Source organism: Lithobates pipiens, unplaced genomic scaffold (assembly GCF_037356315.1).
Source record: "Lithobates pipiens isolate NorthernLeopardFrog02 unplaced genomic scaffold, aLitPip1_a1.2 Scaffold_8, whole genome shotgun sequence".
Classification (NCBI taxonomy): Eukaryota; Metazoa; Chordata; class Amphibia; order Anura; family Ranidae; genus Lithobates; species Lithobates pipiens.
The window spans coordinates 595,499,048-595,519,139 of NW_027507903.1; the positions used below are offsets into that span (position 1 = coordinate 595,499,048).

General features: G+C 48.7%; 1 protein-coding gene across 1 annotated transcript in view; it reads right to left on the reverse strand.

Moving 5' to 3' along the window:
- Nucleotides 1-20,092, reverse strand: part of LOC143961250 (complement C3-like) — a 351,241-nt gene that overhangs the window by 254,557 nt on the left and 76,592 nt on the right. Inside the window, exon 10 of the mRNA XM_077470486.1 lies at nt 15,367-15,482. Within this exon, the coding sequence (XP_077326612.1) occupies nt 15,367-15,482 (116 nt within the window). The remainder of the gene's footprint in view (nt 1-15,366; nt 15,483-20,092) is intronic.

A 20,092-nucleotide genomic window follows, 5' to 3' on the forward strand; every position in this document is an offset into this window, starting at 1 on the left:
CATCGCGTCGGGCAATCGCAAATAAGACGTCTGACCGGCAGATGGTGTCGCCGCTGAATGTCAGCAAGGCGAGCCATGGCCGTGTAAGATCTTCTGAAATGGGCCGAGATTTTCCTTGCCTGCCGCAAGATGTCCTGGACCCCAGGGTATTTGACAAGGAATCGCTGCACGACCAAGTTTAAGACGTGTGCCATGCACGGCACGTGCGTGATTTTGCCCTGTTTCAATGCGCTAAGCAGATTGGCACCGTTGTCACACACCACTTTACCAACTGTCAAATTGAGCGGTGTTAGCCACTCATCTGCCTGTGAACGCAAAGCTGAAAGGAGTGCCGGGCCAGTGTGGCTCTTTGCTTCCAGGCACAACAGACGCAGCACGGCATGGCAACGTCTCACCTGGCATGTGGAATAGGTTCTGGGGAGCTTGGGCGGTGCAGTGGAAGAGACGCTAGCAGCGGAAAAGGAGGAGGCAGCTGAGGAGGAGAGGGAGGAGGATGGAGTAGGAGGAGGAGAAGAAGAGTCAGGCCTGCATGCAATCCGTGGCGGTAAAACCAAATCTACACGGGTGCCACGGGTTACATGCTTGACGGCCGTCAGAAGGTTCACCCAGTGGGCAGTAAAACTGATATACCTTCCCTGCCCGTGTTTGCTAGACCACGTGTCTGTGGTCAGATGTATCTTGGCACCGACACTGTGTGCCAGAGATACATTCACTTGCCGCTGAACATGGCCATATAGCTCTGGGATGCCCTTCTCTGAGAAATACTTCCTTCCTGGGACCTTCCATTGTGGTGTTCCAATGGCCACAAATTTGCGAAAGGCCTCCGAGTCCACCAGTTTATATGGCAGTAGTTGGCGGGCTATGAGTTCTGACAAGCCAGCCGCCAACCGTTGGGCAAGAGGGTTATCCGGCGTCATCATTTTTTTACGCTCAAACATTAGGCCCACGGAAGCCTGCCTTTTTGCAGAAAAATGTGAGCTTGGCGTGATGGAAGGTGGAGTGGAGGACAATTGTGAGGAGAGAGGAGAAGGAGAAGTAGAAGACGAGGCTGGACGGTGAGAGCCTGCAGTGTGGCTTTGTGTGTTCCGTTGCTCCCACTGGGCTCGGTGATGGCTGCTCATGTGCCTTCTTAAGGCGGTCGTCCCTAGGTGAGTATTGGGCTTACCGCGACTAACGCGTTGACTGCAAAGATTGCAGATGGCAACGCTATTGTCAGCAGCGGACACGTTAAAAAAAGCCCACACTGCGGAGCCATGTGCCGGTGTCCTGGGAGCGCCAGATGTGACCGTACATGGTCGATGACTCGCTCCTGATACATTTGCAGTCTGCTTTGTCCCTGCTGTGCAATGTAAGTCATTGCTGCTTCTCCTCCCTATCTGCTGGTCCATATCTCCCTCTGAACTCCCCTCCTCTTCCTCTCTTGTGGGCACCCACGTGACATCACTAGACACGTCATCATCAACGTCACCTTCCCCACCGCTATAAGTAGAGTAGGCAGCAACACCGGGGACCAACCTCCTCCTTGGGCTGATCTGGGTACTGGCGTCAGACTGCTGAGTAGCGCTTGTTGCTACCTCCTCTTCCTGATCCAATACCAAGAGTGGCTGCGCATCAGAAATGTCCTCTTGATATGGATCGGAAAATAATTCCAGTGACTCAAGCGGAAGGTATGTGGTGGTGGTGGTGGTGGTCGTGTTGTTGGTGGTAGTGTCTTTGGGGGTGCACATAGCAGAGAGTGAAGAAGAGGGTGCAGATCGAGAGGATGAGGAGGGTGCAGAAGAGTAAGGCTGAGCGAGCCACTCAACCAAGTCTGGTGCATCCTTTAAAGTAATTGAACGCACCTTCTGCAACTTCCCACTTTGGCTCAAGCCTGTTGCTCCTGCCCTACCCCTACCACCCCTGCGGAAGGGCCTGCCTCTTCCTCTGCATGTCATTTTTTAAATGACCCTGTGACAAAACTCTTAGTCCCTATACCGCTGAAGGACTGCTGCAGTATAGGTGAGCGGTCAGCAGTGGTGCACGTCAACCCTATCTATTGTGGACCTATAGCGGTCCTTACAGAACAGCAGACTGTACCGCACTCAAGCCTATGTACCGTAGCACCCTATACCAAGTTACCAGTCCTTATAAGAACTTTTGTGGACCAAGCAGGTTGTGTATTAGTGTTTAGCAGACTGTACGTCAGTCCCTATACCGCTGAAGGACTGCTGCAGTATAGGGCAGCGGTCAGCAGTGGTGCACGTCAACCCTATCTATTGTGGACCGATAGCGGTCCTTACAGAACAGCAGACTGTACCGCACTCAAGCCTATGTACCGTAGCACCCTATACCAAGTTACCAGTCCTTATAAGAACTTTTGTGGACCAAGCAGGTTGTGTATTAGTGTTTAGCAGACTGTACGTCAGTCCCTATACCGCTGAAGGACTGCTGCAGTATAGGGCAGCGGTCAGCAGTGGTGCACGTCAACCCTATCTATTGTGGACCGATAGCGGTCCTTACAGAACAGCAGACTGTACCGCACTCAAGCCTATGTACCGTAGCACCCTATACCAAGTTACCAGTCCTTATAAGAACTTTTGTGGAACAAGCAGGTTGTGTGTTAGTGATTAGCAGACTGTACGTCAGTCCCTATACCAATGAAGGACTGCTGCAGTATAGGGCAGCGGTCAGCAGTAGTGCACGGCAACCCTATGTATTGTGGACCGATAGCGGTCCTTACAGAACAGCAGACTGTACTGCACTCAGGCCTATGTACCGTAGCACCCTATACCAAGTTACCAGTCCTTATAAGAACTTTTGTGGACCAAGCAGGTTGTGTGTTAGTGTTTAGCAGACTGTGCGTCAGTCCCTATACCGCTGAAGGACTGCTGCAGTATAGGGCAGCGGTCAGCAGTAGTGCACGGCAACCCTATGTATTGTGGACCGATAGCGGTCCTTACAGAACAGCAGACTGTAACGCACTCAGGCCTATGTACCGTAGCACCCTATACCAAGTTACCAGTCCTTATAAGAACTTTTGTGGACCAAGCAGGTTGTGTGTTAGTGATTAGCAGACTGTACGTCAGTCCCTATACCAATGAAGGACTGCTGCAGTATAGGGCAGCGGTCAGCAGTAGTGCACGGCAACCCTATGTATTGTGGACCGATAGCGGTCCTTACAGAACAGCAGACTGTAACGCACTCAGGCCTATGTACCGTAGCACCCTATACCAAGTTACCAGTCCTTATAAAAACTTTTGTGGACCAAGCAGGTTGTGTGTTAGTGTTTAGCAGACTGTGCGTCAGTCCCTATACCGCTGAAGGACTGCTGCAGTATAGGGCAGCGGTCAGCAGTGGTGCACGTCAACCCTATCTATTGTGGACCGATAGCGGTCCTTACAGAACAGCAGACTGTACCGCACTCAAGCCTATGTACCGTAGCACCCTATACCAAGTTACCAGTCCTTATAAGAACTTTTGTGGACCAAGCAGGTTGTGTATTAGTGTTTAGCAGACTGTACGTCAGTCCCTATACCGCTGAAGGACTGCTGCAGTATAGGGCAGCGGTCAGCAGTGGTGCACGTCAACCCTATGTATTGTGGACCGATAGCGGTCCTTACAGAACAGCAGACTGTAACGCACTCAGGCCTATGTACCGTAGCACCCTATACCAAGTTACCAGTCCTTATAAGAACTTTTGTGGACCAAGCAGGTTGTGTGTTAGTGATTAGCAGACTGTACGTCAGTCCCTATACCAATGAAGGACTGCTGCAGTATAGGGCAGCGGTCAGCAGTAGTGCACGGCAACCCTATGTATTGTGGACCGATAGCGGTCCTTACAGAACAGCAGACTGTACTGCACTCAGGCCTATGTACCGTAGCACCCTATACCAAGTTACCAGTCCTTATAAAAACTTTTGTGGACCAAGCAGGTTGTGTGTTAGTGTTTAGCAGACTGTGCGTCAGTCCCTATACCGCTGAAGGACTGCTGCAGTATAGGGCAGCGGTCAGCAGTAGTGCACGGCAACCCTATGTATTGTGGACCGATAGCGGTCCTTACAGAACAGCAGACTGTAACGCACTCAGGCCTATGTACCGTAGCACCCTATACCAAGTTACCAGTCCTTATAAGAACTTTTGTGGACCAAGCAGGTTGTGTGTTAGTGATTAGCAGACTGTACGTCAGTCCCTATACCAATGAAGGACTGCTGCAGTATAGGGCAGCGGTCAGCAGTAGTGCACGGCAACCCTATGTATTGTGGACCGATAGCGGTCCTTACAGAACAGCAGACTGTACCGCACCCAAGCCTATGTACCGTAGCACCCTAGACAGACCAAGTTACCAGTCCTGATAAAGAGCTTTGTGGAACAAGTGAGTTGTGAATGATTAGCAGACTGCAGCAGAAGGGCAGCAGTCAAGTATAATATTCTTTCTATATTTGGAAGAAAGAATATTATACGTGTACAAGCCTATTACCGTACCACTGATACCAGTCCTGAAAAGAACCTTTGTGGAACTAATAGTAACAGCAAGTCTTTAAAATTATCCTCACTGCCTGACACACTGCTTCCTGCCTGTCCCTATACAAATTGGCAAAAAAGAGTAGGCTGGAACGATTAGCTGGAACAGCTCTTTTGTGGACCTGATAGTAACAGCTAATGATGATGATGATGATGATGATGAAGAAAGACTAATCTGGCTGAGCTGTCCCTAAAATAGCAGCATACAGCGCTCTGTCCCTTTATCTAAACTGACAAAAGAAACTCAGGCTGCTGACCTAACACCTATACCAGTCCTGAAAAGAACTTTTGTGTACCAAATAGCTAGCGTTTTCTCTGTCCCTACTCCACACAGGATCCTTTCCCTACAGTGACAGAAGAAAGAATGTAAAATGGCCACCGGATCGGGTGTATTTATAGGTTAGGGGGAATGTCCAAGTGTCCATGAGCTGTCATGTCTCAATTGGTTGTCCTGTAACACATGATAAACGTGTCACGAAAGGTTAAAGTTCTTGTATACATTAAACACGTAAGTCCGCCGGGGCGAACGACGGAAAAAGGCGTTCGAACCCGCGGACGGCGAAAGTCGGAAATTCGCCGCGAAACGACCGCCGGGCGAACCGTTCGGCCATCACTACCCCTGTATTTCGGTCATTGTGTTCTGCCCCAGCATTTCTGTCATTGCGTGCTTTTCCATCATAGTGTTCGGCTCGGCGTTCAGTCTCAGTAATTTTGGCAGCATTCAGTCTTAACTTTTCGGTCATAGCGTTTCTGCCCCAGGATTGCTGTCTTTGCATTTCTGTCTCAGCGTTCAGTCTCAGCGGGGTTTCGGTCATGGCATTTCTGGCCAGGTTTCTGCTATGGCTTTGTTGTCTCAGTTTTTTCTGTTGTAGCAGTTTCTGCCCCAGGATTTCTGGCATTGCATTTATGCCTCAGCGTTTCAGTCTTGGTTTGCTGTCATTGCGTTCTGCCCCTGGATTTCTGTCTCTACGTTTCTGCATCAGCATTCAGTTTTCTGTTTTTTCTGTCATAGCGGTGTCTCTGTCATAGCGGTGTCTCTGTCATAGCATTGTTTCTGTCATAGCATTGTTTCTGTCATAGCGTTGATGTTTTGTGTTGCTGCCAGCATGTCTGTTATTAGCATTTCAGCCTTGACGGCATATTCTGGTAGTCCTTTGTCTTCGTTGTTTTGTCATGTCCCATCGTGTCCATGTCATGTTTGTACCTGGGTCAGGTAGCTAGGACTCACACGCCAGGATCTGTCACATCTTCAGATCCATACAGGCTGAGATTTTCGTTTGTTAATTGATTGTTGTCCACAATCTTCTCGCCCGTATACCATACGTCATACGATGCATGTTCATTCACCACATCCATACGACTACCCTCCACGGCCTGTGGGTACACTAGTCCTGAGTTTTCTGTTAATTACCTGTCTCTGCGCTGTTACTCAGGCTCACTTACCTCTCACATGGGGGGGGGGCTTCATCGTCAGGTTCATTCACGCGCACTGGTATTGACTTTTCTGCTCATGTTTCATTCTTAGGTAGGCGGGGGGGGGGGGGTGCATTGTTGTTCTCTCTGGTTGTCTGTCATTTCTCTAGTTTGTGTTTCAGGTCGGGCCGCCTTGGCTAGTTGATTGGTGCTGATGTCATTTCGCCTCTGGGCTCACCCTTGGGTCGGAAGCAGTCCAAAATATTTTCTTCAGTTGATGCCCTGTTGTATTGAGGCCCTGGTACCACCCAGAGATGTATAGTCTCTCTCAGGGTGTGCTAAGCCACGTCCCTGTGATGGTCCTTGGGTGGTAGGTTGGGCAGACGTCATAATGATTCTGGATTCCGCTCTTGGCTCTGATCTTGGCTAACATATTGCCTGGAGTTCTACTTAGGGACCTCAGTCCGATCCCCAGCCTGTTCCAAGTAGGGGGGGGGGGGCTTTAGCCACCTCTGGTATGTATCATGCCATGGGATTATTTCCCCGGGAGAGAGTCTGGCCCTCCTTCCTCGGTTCAGGATTTATGACTCAGCTGTTAGGTCTCAGGCTATAGCATGACCCAAGCATATTCGGTGGGACCAGGGTCCTGTGCCCGGCATGGTTTCTCAATGTTGGTCGATTTTATTGCTATGGTGCATGGGCCTTATCCGTTTACTCCTTCACATCCATCAGGTATACAGCTTTTTTGCCACTCACCCCCTCACCCTCTGGGGGGGGGGGGGGGGGTTGTATGTCTGAGTTATTTCACTGGTGTTTGTTGAGGTATTTTTCGCCATCATTTGCAAGGGTTCTTCTGGCCAGGCCTTGTTCCTTTCCCCCCACATATCCTCACATTTCTTAAACAGTTCATTCTCGGGTCTGGATGTCTCGGGCGTCATGGCTCAATTCAATCTTTCAGGGGAGGTTCAGTTGGGTTCAGGGGAGTTTCACGGGTTTTATAGGGGGCCCCTTCTCATCACCTAGTCAGGGGTCGGTGTGTTCTTTTGTCACAGCGGATACTTACGGTTACTTGCTGGATACTTACTGTTGCTGTCTGGGAGCACACCGTTATCCGTGATGGTTAATTACCTTCTCTTCTTCACCTAAATTTGTGTCTTTTTGCCCTCTTTTCAGGCATACTGACCAGCTAGGCCAAGGCACACCTCAGGCCTTGGTTCTTAGGATTATCGCATTTCCCGCTTGAAGACTGTATTTGTAGGAGGAGCCTGAGAGGGCTATTTAAACCTCCTCCTCTGTTAGGGCCGGGGTTGTTGGGATTTCGGGGTTCCCACCCACCCGTTCCCCCAGTCTTTTCATACATTCTCATAGCATTTTGTTCTTATTCTTACATTCAGGGTATGCACTCTTTTCAGCATACTGACCAGCTAGGCCAAGGCACACCTCAGGCCTTGGTTCTTAGGATTATCGCATTTGCCGCTTGAAGACTCTGACTACAATTGCTGTTCTCAAATAGAGCCATCTGCAGGAGTTAGTGGGTGTTGTGTGCCTCCAGTGCAGTATATGACTGTATCTACCGTTTATTGCTGTTCTCTAATAGAGCCATCTGCAGGAGTTAGTGGGTGTTGTGTGCCTCCAGCACAGCACAGTATACACCTGTATCTACCCTTTATTGCTGGTGTTCTCTCATACAGGCATCTTCCATAGTTAGTGGGTGTTGTGTGCCTCCAGCCCAGTATACACCTGTATCTACCCTTTATTGCTGGTGTTCTATCATACAGGCATCTGCAGGAGTTAGTGGGTGTTGTGTGCCTCCAGCACAATATACACTACCCAATTTCTCATTTTCCCATCTTCCTGCAGGCCATTACTATGTCTGGAAGGCCAACAAGGAGAGGCAGATAGGCACAAGCCAATAAAAGAGGACAAGCAGGCTCTGTGTCTAGAGGCAACAGTGATGGTCGTGGATGCGGTGCATCATCATCAGCACGTGGCCATGGGACACGCTTGTCCTAATTTTCGGCGGCTGAATGTGTTGAGCCACATCTTGCCGAAGACTTGGTAGAGTGGATGACCAAGCCCTCTTCATCCTCCTCATTCTCTCTCACCCAGGCACAGGGTACTAGCAAAGCAGCTGCCAACGCATCGTCTTCCCTCGTCTCAATGTCATCATCAGTCACTCCTTCCCTAGACCCACCATGTCCTCCTGAAGAGTCCCCCGAACTGTTTGAGCACAGTGTTCAGTGTTGGGTACATGCTCCAGGAGGATGCCCAGTGTTTTGTAGGCTCTGATGATGATACTCAGCTAGAGGAAGGCAGTAGCGTGAGCGCAGAGAGAGGGGATGCTCAAGAAGGACAGCGATCTGGCAGTCATGTTCCACAAGCTGCAGCATACTGGCAGGTTTGCTCCAGTGATGAAGAGGGAGGTGATGATGAGGTCACTGACTCCACGTGGGTGCCTGGTAGGAGAGAGGAAGAGGAGGAGGAAGCACATCTCCAATGAGGCAGGATGCCCTCCGGGGGCCAGCACACTGACTGAATCACACCGCAGAGCTCCGCCTGTGCAGGGTGCTGCCTCTGCACGTTATTCTAAAAGTTCTTTGGTGTGGGTCTTTTTTGAGACGAGTGCATCAGATCGCACCGCTGCTATTTGCAACATATGTCTTAAGCTTATCTCACGTGGCCAAAACATCAGCCGCTTGGGCACTACATGCTTGACCAGACATATGTTGACCTGCCATGCAGCTCGTTGGCAAGCTTACCTCAAAGACCCACACCAAAGAACAAAGTGGACCTCTCCTTGCTCCTCATCAGCTGGGATCTCCAACCCCACTAGACCTTCAGTCCTCTCTGAAACCTGCACTGAGAGGTATGAAGGTGTAGAATTAGGTGTGTCACAGCCACGTGCTTGCAGGCACTCTGCTAGCAGTACACCCACATCCGATTGCAGCAGGCAAATTTCCCTGCCCCAGCTGCTGGACCGTTGAAAGAAGTTCACTCCCATCCATCCACATGCCCAGAGGTTGAATGCTAGATTGCTAGCACTTCAACTGCTGCCTTTTCAGTTAGTTGACTCGGCCCCCTTCCATGAGTTTGTGCAATGTGCGGTTCCTTAGTGGCAGGTCCCCAAATGCCACTTTTTCTCATGGAAGGCGATTTCAGCTCTCTACCAGCATGTGGAAGACAATGTCCTTGCCTCGCTGGACAGGGCGGTTAGTGGTAAGGTGCATATTACCACTGACTCATGGCCCAGCAGGCATGGACAGTGACGTTACCCATCTTTCACGGCCCATTGGGTCACTCTTCTGGCAGCTGGGAAGGATGCAGGACAAGGTGCAGTAGTGTTGGAGGTTGTTCCACCACCACGCCTCCAAAATGCTACTACTGGTTGTGACACACCTCTCTCCACCACCTTCTCCTCTTCTTCTTCCTCCATGGCCTCTTCCAGTACTCTGTCCTAGGAACCAGCGGTGCTCCATAGGTGTTCAAGGGGCTACACAAGTACGCAGGCAAAATGATGCCATGCCGTTCTTGCGCTGATTTGTTTGGGGGACAGGAGCCACACTGGGGCAGATATTTTGTCAGCTCTGCAAGGGCAGGCCGAGAGGTGGTTGACGCCATGCCAGCTTAAGCCAGGAATGGTGGTTTGCGACAATGGCACCAACCTCCTCTCTGCCCTCCGACAGGGACAACTGACCCATGTGCCCTGTGTGGCTCACGTCCTTAATCTGCTGGTGCAGCGGTTCTTGGGCAGGTACCCGGGCTTAAAGGATGTCCTGAAGCAGGCCAGGAAAGTCTGTGTGCATTTCTGCCGATCATTTAATGCCAGTGCTTGGCTGGCTGAGCTCCAAAAGGAGTTGAACCTGCCCAAGAACCACCTTGTATGTGACATGCCCACCAGGTGGAACTCAACGTGGCCATGCTGCAGCAGCTGCACACGCAGCAGAGGGCCATCAATGAGTACCTGTGTGACTACGGCACCAGGACAGGGTCAGGGGAGCTCGGATTTTTCTCACCGCGCCAGTGGGGCATGATCAGGGATGCATGTACTGTCCTGTCACCATTTGAGGAGGCCATAAGGATGGTGAGCAGTGACAGTGCATGCATCAGTGACACCGTACCTCTTGTCCACCTGTTGGAGCATATGCTGCGTGGAATAATGGACAGGGCACTTGAGGCAGAACAGAGGCAGGAAGAGGAGGACTTCCTTGCCTCTCAAGGCCCCTTTTATCTAGACAGTGTTCCTGCTGTCCCACCCATCACACAGGAAGAGGACGAGGGGGAGGATTATTGTGTCAGCATGGAGGTGGAGCCTGGCACTCAGCATCAGCAGCAGCAGTCTTGTAGGGATGATTTACAGTCCCAAGAAACCAGTGGACTTCTACGTGGATGGGAGGAGGTGGCTGCGGATCATGTTGTCCTTAGTGACCCAGAGGACTCCGGACCGAATGCCTCAGCTAACCTACGCTGCATGGCCTCCCTGATCCTGCAAAGCCTGCAGAAGGATCCTCGTATTTTTCGGATCAAGGAGAGGGACCATTACTGGCTGGCCACTCTCCTTGATCCACGGTACAAGGGTAAGGTTGCCGACCTTATCTTGCCGTTGCAGAGGGAGCAGAGGATGAGACATCTCCGGGAGGCCCTGCACAATGGTCTGTGCAACGCGTTGCCAGAGACTGGGAGGTTACAAACTCCTTGTCCTGGACAACGTGTTGCTGAGGCTTCGGTCAGAAGGAGCGGTGGAGAAGGTTGCTGTCTGACCGATGCATTCAGACAATTTTTAAGTCCACAGCCCCAAGTAGGTATGATCAGTTTCAGCAACATTCGCCAGCGCCTGATTTACATGGTGCAGGAATACCCAAGGGCAAGGTCAGACTTGGACATCTTTCCCACCGAAAATCCTCTGGCTTACTGGGTCTTGAGGATGGATCACTGGCCAGAGCTTGAACAGTATGCAATTGAGCTACTGGCCTGTCCTGCATCCAGCGTTCTTTTGGAACGCACCTTCAGTGTTACTGGTGGCATTGTAACGGCTCACAGGGGGCACCTGTCCACCGACTCGGTTGATCGACTGACCTTCATAAAGATGAATCAGTCTTGGATCACCACCAGCTACCAAGCACCTTAAGCTGATGTAACTGAATATTTTTTTTAAAATATCACATCCCTTCAAGACTGCCTATGCTAAGTGACTGTCCTGTTGTGTTGACTGTCTATCCTCTTCCTCCTCCGCTGATATCTTGGAAGAAAACTTTTGGTTCTGGGTGATGCCACCAGCCCAATTTTTCAGCCCCTGTTTAACAGGGGCGTGCAATTACAATTTTTGATACAATGCTTTGCAGCAGGGCTCATTCCTGCACTCCAACTAGAATATCTGGGAGAGGTTGCAGTGTTGTGGCACCAGCAAGCAGTGCCTAAAGCCCAATTGTTCAGCCCCTGTTTAACAGGGACATGTAATTACAATTCTTGATATAATATTTCACAGCAGGGCCGTTCCTGTGCCCACCGAGAGTAACTGTGAGGACTTATAGTGTTGTGGCACCAGCACCACAACCACCAAAGGCCCGATTTTTCTACCACTGTTCAACAATGGCATGTAATTACAATTCTTGATATAATCGTTCACAGCAGGGTGCTCCAGGGCCCGTCAAGAGTCACTTTGAGGGCTTACAGTGTTGTGGCAACACTAACACCTTGTTCCGCCATTTATGCCTCTACTTTCAAACATCCAACTTACAAACGTCTCCTACTTGCAAACGGAAAGAAACAACAGGAAGTGAGATGAAAAAAGACGGACAGCAAAACAAATCATACAGGGGTGATAACCCTTCCCTATGATTTCCAAAAAGCTTAGAAATAGATTTTTTGACTGGAGCTACACTTTAAAAATGTACCACTTCAAAATTACAAACAGATTGTACTTAACACAACAAACTTACACAGTCCCTGTCTTGTTTGCACCGCCTGTATACTCCTGTTCTGAGTATATAGGGCCTGGGGGCCCCACGCCTTTCCTTTTTTTAATATGGGTACGGGGTTCCCCTTAATATCCGTACAAGACCCAAAGGGGCTGGTAATGGGCAGGGGGGCTACCTATGCCATTTTTCTCAATGATTTTCATCCATATTGCCAAAACCAGATATTACATTAAAACCGCAAACAGTTTTAAATGACGTTTTTTCTGTTAAATGTCATTTTGTGCAGGGACTGTTCTAAACATGGGAAACACGTGGCACTTCACAGGCATACAATAGACACCCCCCCCGGCACAATATTTAAAGGAATATTTCACTTTTTTTTCACTTTAATCGTCATTAAAATCAGTGCTCCCGAAAAAACGGCTGTTTTAAAAAACATTTTAGGCATTGACTCATGTCCCCCCCAAAAAAAAGGCGTGGGGGTCCCCCTCAAAATCCATACCAGGCCCTTCAGGTCTGGCATGGATATTAAGGGGAAACCCGTGCCCAAAAAAATGGCATGGGGTCCCCCTTGAAATACATACCAGACCCTTATCTGAGCATGCAACCTGGCAGGCCGCAGGAAAAAAAAGAGGGGGGGACGAGAGAGCGCTCTCCCTCCTGAACCATACCGGGCCACATGCCATCAACATTGGGAGGGTGCTTTGGGGTATTGGCCCCCCAAAGCACCTTGTCCCCATGTTGATGAGGACGAGGGCCTCATAACCACAACCCTGGCTGGTGATTGTGGGAGTCTGCGGGCAGGGGGCTTATCGGAATCTCGAAGCCCCCTTTAACAAGGGGACCCCCAGATCCCAGCCTCCCCCTCTGTGTGAAATGGTAAGGGGTTACTTACCCCTACCATTTCACCAAAATAGTGACAAAAGTGTTAAAAATGACAGGAGACGGTCTTTGACAAGTCGTTTATTAAAGTCTTCTTTCATCTTCTTTCTTCTGGTCTTCTTCCTTCTTCCTTTCTTATCCTTCAGTTTCTTCATCTTCTTCCTCCATCTTCTTCTTCCTCCGATCCGCTTCTTCTTGCTCCTGTGTTCTCGTCCGGCATCTTCCTCCACGGCGTCTCTTTGTTCTCGGGCCGCTCCGCGCAATGGGAGGTTCCCACTGTGTGACACTTCTCTTCTTCTGACAGGTCTTATATAACGGAGGGCGGGGCCACCCAGTGACCCTGCCCCCCGCTGACGCATGGAACCATGTGGCAGAGGGGTCACCGGGTGGCCCAGCCCTCCGTTATATAAGACCTGTCAGAAGAAGAGAAGAGTCAAACAGTGGGAGCCTCCCATTGCGCGGAGCGGCCCGAGAATGAAGAGACGCTGTGGAGGAAGATGGCGGATGAGAACACCGGAGCAAGAAGAATCGTATCAGAGGAAGAAAAAGATGGAGGAAGAAGATGAAGAAAGGAAGAAGGAAGATCAGAAGAAAGAAGATGAAAGAAGACTTTAATAAAGGACTTGTCAAAGACCGTCTCCTGTCATTTTTAACACTTTTGTCACTATTTTGGTGAAATGGTAGGGGTACTTTTGTATCCCCTTACCATTTCACACACACACACAGGGGGGGGAGGCCGGGATCTGGGGCTCCCCTTGTTAAAGGGGGCTTCCAGATTCCAATAACCCCCCGTCCGCAGACCCCCACCACCACCGGCCAGGGTTGGGGGGATGAGGCCCTTGTCCTCATCAACATGGGGATAAGGTGCTTTGGGGGGGCCGCTACCCCAAAGCACCCTTCCAATGTTGAGGGCATGTGGCCTGGTACGGTTCAGGAGGGGGGGCGCTCTCTCTCCCCCCCTCTTTTCCTGTGGCCTGCCAGATTGCATACTTGGATAAGGGTCTGGAATGGATTTTGAGGGGGACCCCCCACGCCATTTTTTTCGCATGGGGTTCCCCTTAACATCCATGCCAGACCTGAATGGTCTGGTATGGATTTTGAGGGGGACCCCCATGCCATTTTTTTTTGGCGCTAGATTCCCCTTAATATCCATGCCAGACCTGAAGGGCCATGCTCTTGGAGGGGTACCCATGTAGTTTTTTTTTTGTAATTAAAGTCGCCTGGCCTGGGGGAGACTTAAAGTTGTGTTGTAAATCGCCACAAGTCGCGCTGTGATTCACACTCAAGTCGTGTCCAAGTTGTCTCTCAAAGTCGCACTGGAAGTCGCGTTGCCCCTGTGTGAATGCACTGTTAATGATACGACGCTCGCTATTATGAATTGTGCCGCCATATTATGTGTTGCGCTTATGCGTGCGCCGTTTCATACGCTCACTTGAAAATGTATCTGGCACACAAACGGAGGTATGAACCGACGCAGCACATTCACCTTAGTAAATCAGCACCAGTGCCTCCTCACCACCTTTCAAATGCTCTATATCTAGATCACCATGTGAATCGCTCTTCTAGAAGCAAAGCAAACATGTAAACAAGGACTTAAACACTTTTAAAGAACACTTTTTAGGAATAAAGCTTAGTGAAGTTGAAAAAAAATAGAAAAGAAAGGTATTAAAGCATATTTTAAAACTCAATGCAGCTTGAGAATGCACTTCAATGCAAATATATTTATGTGCCCTTAAAGAGGAAGTAAACTTCTATCTTTTGCTTTTACCTATAGGTAAGCCTAAAATAAGGCTTACCTATATGTAGTGTAAACATCTCCTAAACGTGCACTGTTTAGGGGATATTTTTGTTTAGCCAGTGATCTCACTGGTGCATGCGCTCTAAAAGAACGGGCATCAGTGCTGTTTCTTCAGACCCCATTGCCGTGAACAGCGGCTCCCACACACATGCGTGGGAGTTACGTCATTGCGGCTCTGCCCAGTCACAGAGCCAAAGTCCGCCAACCCGGAAACAAGATGGTTGAAGATGGGATCCCCTGCAGTGCGATGCATACTAACACATTATGCATTTACCTTGCAGGTCAAAAAAAAAATTGAAAATTATTCAGCGGGTTTGCAACTGCTTTAGTACACAATTTGCTGTGGCAATAGACCCTAAAATGAATGGAAATTATACAAAACTATTAAAAAATAATGCAGACAGCATGCTCCATTGGAGGGGTCTACCCAGTCTGGAGTTGGGCATTATGAATGGGTTCTGAAGGACCAAATGACTAGCTCCTGTTCCTCACATATTCTTCTGGGTAGGTGGGAAGTAAGTTAGGAAACTCCTTTGCTTTGGCCTGGATATGCAAAGAAGGGGTTCAACCTAAAGTGATATTAAACAAAATCCCTATTCTCCAAAAATAATCTATATAAATCCACTGCCTAATGGCCCTAAAAATGTATTTTCATTAAATAATTTTGTTGTGTTTATCTGCCTTCTTGTAATGTCCTCCATGACCTCCCAACCCTCTTTTTTGTGTTACTTTTGTAGCCTTGGAACCAACCATGTCTGTCACTGCTCATGAACCTCTGCTACATTTCTAAACAAGCAAACAAATATAGTACAAACGATTTGTTTCATAAATGAACATCTGTTGATGTTGGATACAAACCATGAGATGGAAGGGCATTCCAGGTTTGAAGTATTTGGATGTCCTGGTTAGGAGGATTTTATATGCAGACTTAACAATATAAATGTTGTCCAGTTCAGCTTCCACCCAGTCACTTCCTGAAATATACACATTTGGATAAGTAGCACCAGTCTGTTGCCATAATTATGGTTGTGTTAGTTTTTTTTCTCATTGATGTAAAAAAAAGTTAGTCTGACTCAGAGTGATATTTTAGTCCCTGACATCTTATCTGTGGCGTATCCCCCATGGGTGCAATGTGTGCAGTGCACATGGGCCCCAATGGGGGTAGGCCACTAAACCCTTAAACACTGCACAACAATTGAAATTATCAGTTCTGTGTCTTTGCTGCAATTGTGGTTGTCACTTGTAAAGATCTATTAAGAGCTTGTGTATGGGGCAGAGATCAGCTGCTGGTCTCATGCTGGGGTGGTTCCTTGTTTCCAGAGGGGGGAGCACTGAGATTTGTCATTGTTAAGGCCTGTCTCAGTCCTGTTGGCCCTGCCTGCTGGACCCTGGGAGGAAGAGAGCCTGCATTGAGTACAAAGGGCACCGAAGAAAAGATAGATTGGTAAGCTGTGCAGGGGAGGGCTCTGTGCCTGTATTTTATTCACTTACTACTAACCTCTGAACTGTTCTGCACTTACTACTAACCTCTGAACATTGCGCCACTTACTATATTGATCACTGAACTCTGTGTCACTTACTACTGATCCCTGAGCTCTGCATCACTTACTACTGACCCCTGAGCTCTGCAGCACTTACTACTGACCCCTGAGCTCTACATCACTTATTACTGATCCCTGAGCGCTGCATCACTTACTACTGAAATCTGTGCCACTTACTCCTTACCCCTGAACTCTGCATCACTTACTACTAACCCCTGAACTCTGTGTCACTTACTTCTGACCTCTGAACTTGGCAACGCTTACTCCTGACCCCTAAACTCTGTATCATTTACTACTAACCCCTGAACTCTGTGCCACTTACGCCTAACCCCTGAACTCTGTGCCACTTACGCCTAACCCCTGAACTCTGTGCCACTTACGCCTAACCCCTGAACTCTGTGCCACTTACGCCTAACCCCTGAACTCTGTGCCACTTATGCCTAACCCCTGAACTCTGTGCCACTTACGCCTAACCCCTGAACTCTGTGCCACTTACGCCTAACCCCTGAACTCTGCATCACTCAGGGCTCTGTGCCTGTATTTTATTCACTTACTTCTAACCTCTAGAATTCTGCATCACTTACTCTTAACCCCTGAACTCTGTGCCATTTACTACTAACTCCTGAACTCTGTGCCACTTACACCCAACCCCTGAACTCTGTGCCACTTACTACTAACCCCTGAACTCTGTGCCACTTACTCCCAACCCCTGAACTCTGTGGCACTTACACCCAACCCCTGAACTCTGTGCCACTTACACCCAACCCCTGAACTCTGTGCCACTTACACCCAACCCCTGAACTCTGTGTCACTTACTACTATACCTGAACTCTTTGTCACTTACTAGTAACCCCTGGACTCTATGTCACTTTATAATGAACTCTGAACTCAGCAACACTTCTGATGCCTGAAATCTGTGCCACTTACTCCTGACCCCTAAACTCCGTGCCACTTATTCCTGACCCATGAACTCTGCGTCACTTACTCCTAACCCCTGTACTCTGTATCATTTACTATTAACCCTTATCCCTGAACTCTTTTTCACTTATTCCTGACCCCTGAACTCTGGGTCACTTACACCTGAACTCTGTGTCACTTACTGCTGACCCCTGAACTGTGCATAACCTACTCCTGACACCTGAATTGTGCATCACTTACTCCTAACTCTCAACTCTGTGTCACTTACTACAGACCTCTGAACTCAGCACCACTTAATTCTGATGCCTAAAAACTGATGCCACTTACTCCTGACCCCTGAATTCTGCGTCACTTATTCCAGACCCCTGAACTTGGTGTCACTTACTCCTGACCCCTGAACTCTGGATCACTTACTCCTAACCCCTGAACTCTGCATGGGATACTCCAAGAACTATTCACAACAGATAAGGACAACTCTCACTTGGCCTCACCAGATTATCTGTGGTAGCAGACACACTGCTTGAACCATACAGCCACATGTATGGAAGGGTTAAGTCTTCTTGCTCTCACTAGCAGAAGCCTTGATGCACTACTTTATCTTCAGGACACTCTCTAGCATTCCCTTTACTGACACCCCTCCACTGACTCTTCTAGTTGAAGTGGGGCGGCCCTCACTAAACAGGCCCCAAAGACACAGGTCTTACTCTCAGTAGGCAGAAGCAGATCCTTCCTGGTGTCTCCTCTTCTAGTCAGCTTTGCAGGACCTTGGAGTTCAGCTCCTCTCTGGCACTCTAGGCCCCTGGGTCGACCACCCAGGGCCACACGAGTCTCCGTGGAGGAGAGGGCAGCTGCCTATCTCCCTCCTAGGCTCTGTTCCCCCGACTCAACTAACTCCGAGCACATGTACTCTGCCCTTATATACAGTATCCCACAATGCAATGCAGCATTTCCTTCTGCCAGTTGCCAGGGCTGTGCACTCACTTGCCAGGTCCACTCCCATCGTCCAACATGTCTCCATATTGGACCATTGGGGAACATTTAGAATAAGTTGAGCTGCACTTGAGCAGACCTAACCAATAGTCTAGACCCCCCCACACCTTATTTGACAGAAGGGTTCACCCACACTCCATCTCTGATCAACATAATGAATTCCTGGATGCTCTATAACTATAATGATATAATAATGGTGGCACTACTTCATCGGGACTGAGGTGTAAGATGCTGGGCTATCCTGGCAAAATTGGGACAGTAGGCATTTATGTACTGTCACTCTAGGCCAACTGTCTTATGTCATCCTCCCTTAAACCCAATTGTCTGGCTGCTATATATTTCACTTTATTTACCTCTGGATAGCCTTAGTACAACAACACTAGCAAATGGTATAGCTACACCAGGCAAGGCAAGGCTGAGAATACGACAATTTTCCTCCCCATCATCTGACAACACTAAAAAAATAGAATTTACTGTATGTGCAATTAGCATCATATATTGTGGGATAACAGAGGAAATGTCAACAATGTCAAACAAAGAACTGGCTATTTTATCTAAGCCAGTTTAATAATTTTGTCAATAAAACATTTAAATGTTCAATCAAATGCTTAGTTGAAACTGTGGGGTCTATTTATAAAACATTTGCTCTACAAGAGTACCAGGTAAAAAAGGAAAAACAGCTTAAAATAAAACAAATACAGCTACCATAACCAAGTACTGGTAAGCTGCAATATACGAGGGCTGTGTGGAATTTGATGAAAAAGTGGGCATATTTTCTTATTAAATTACATACGTTGTTCGCATTTCACATGTTGGTAGAGTAACTATTCCTCTACAGCAGGGGTCTCCAAACTATGGCCCTCCAGTTGTTTAGGAACTACAATTCCCATCATGCCTAACCATGTCTGTGATTGTCAGAGTTTAACAATGCCTGGGACATGTAGTTCAGCAACAGCTGGAGGGCCGTAGTTTGGAGATTCCTGCTACAGTAACTCTACTTCTTTTTCATTGTTAAAAAAAAAGTTAAATAGATTCCAATAGTAGATTCCAAGCAGAAGCAATGTGCTGTCATTGGGTTCCTTATGAAAGAGGCTGTCCAACATCCAGAGAAGGCTACAGAATGTTTTCAGAGATGTCTTGTCATTAGTGAATATTGTCAATGGTGTCATCTCCGTAAACATTCTATAGCCTTCTGTGTAGTGATGGACGAACATCTAACGGGACGGCACAAACGTCCGCGAACCGCAGGTTCACGGCGGGTCCAATTCATTTTAATGGCAGGCAAACATTAAAAACCTCCAGGTCATATTTGCAGCCACAAAATACTTAGTCCCACAACATGGACACTGACATACCAGAAGTATTAAACGAATCTGCGATCGACAATGACAAGCATTCTTTTTTTATCTGTGAAATTTTGTCAATTCAGGAGCGCATGAAGGTCATGGAGGAGAGGCAAGCCCAGGCCAGGCTATGAAGGGGATGCAGGAGATGATCCTGCTATTGGAAAAGTTGCCATAATTTTTTTTTTGTAAGTTATTGTAATGGGTATCCCAAATTTAGGGGTGACCTGAGCTATAGTTGGCTCGGGTCTTCTAATTGTTTGGACTCTGCCTTGCTGCTGTTTCACCTGGCGTGCAGTTCCCCTTAGGTGTATAGGTGGTGCTGACACTTGTATCTGGGGTTGAACCACAGGTGATGGAGTGGCTATTGGGTGTCCTCTCTTGGCAGCCGTGCAGTGGGCATGGTATACCCGCTGTGCATGCCGGAAGAGGGTAAAAAAGGGGAAAATTCCATTGTTCTGGACGCGAATACCCGGGGACCTGTACCCGGAGGAGTGTATCCCCTCGAAGGGGGGGATATGAGCATTGACTGTGGGGACTCAGGCACCTTCAGCCCGAGGCTACAGAGTTCCAGGTAGGTACCTTTAACTGGGTCTGCAAAGCCAGAAAGGAAACCCAGGGAGCCCAGGTTATGGCGACCGCTCTGACTAAGAAGAAGCCAGGGGAAGATCAGTCTCATAACAGGAGGCGAGTGATAAAGATTGCTGTCTCGGGAGAGGCATGGTGAACTGTCGGAGGGAAGGATTCCTTGCTCCACAGACTGCCTTTGCGGAGTGCTGCTAGCCTGCTACC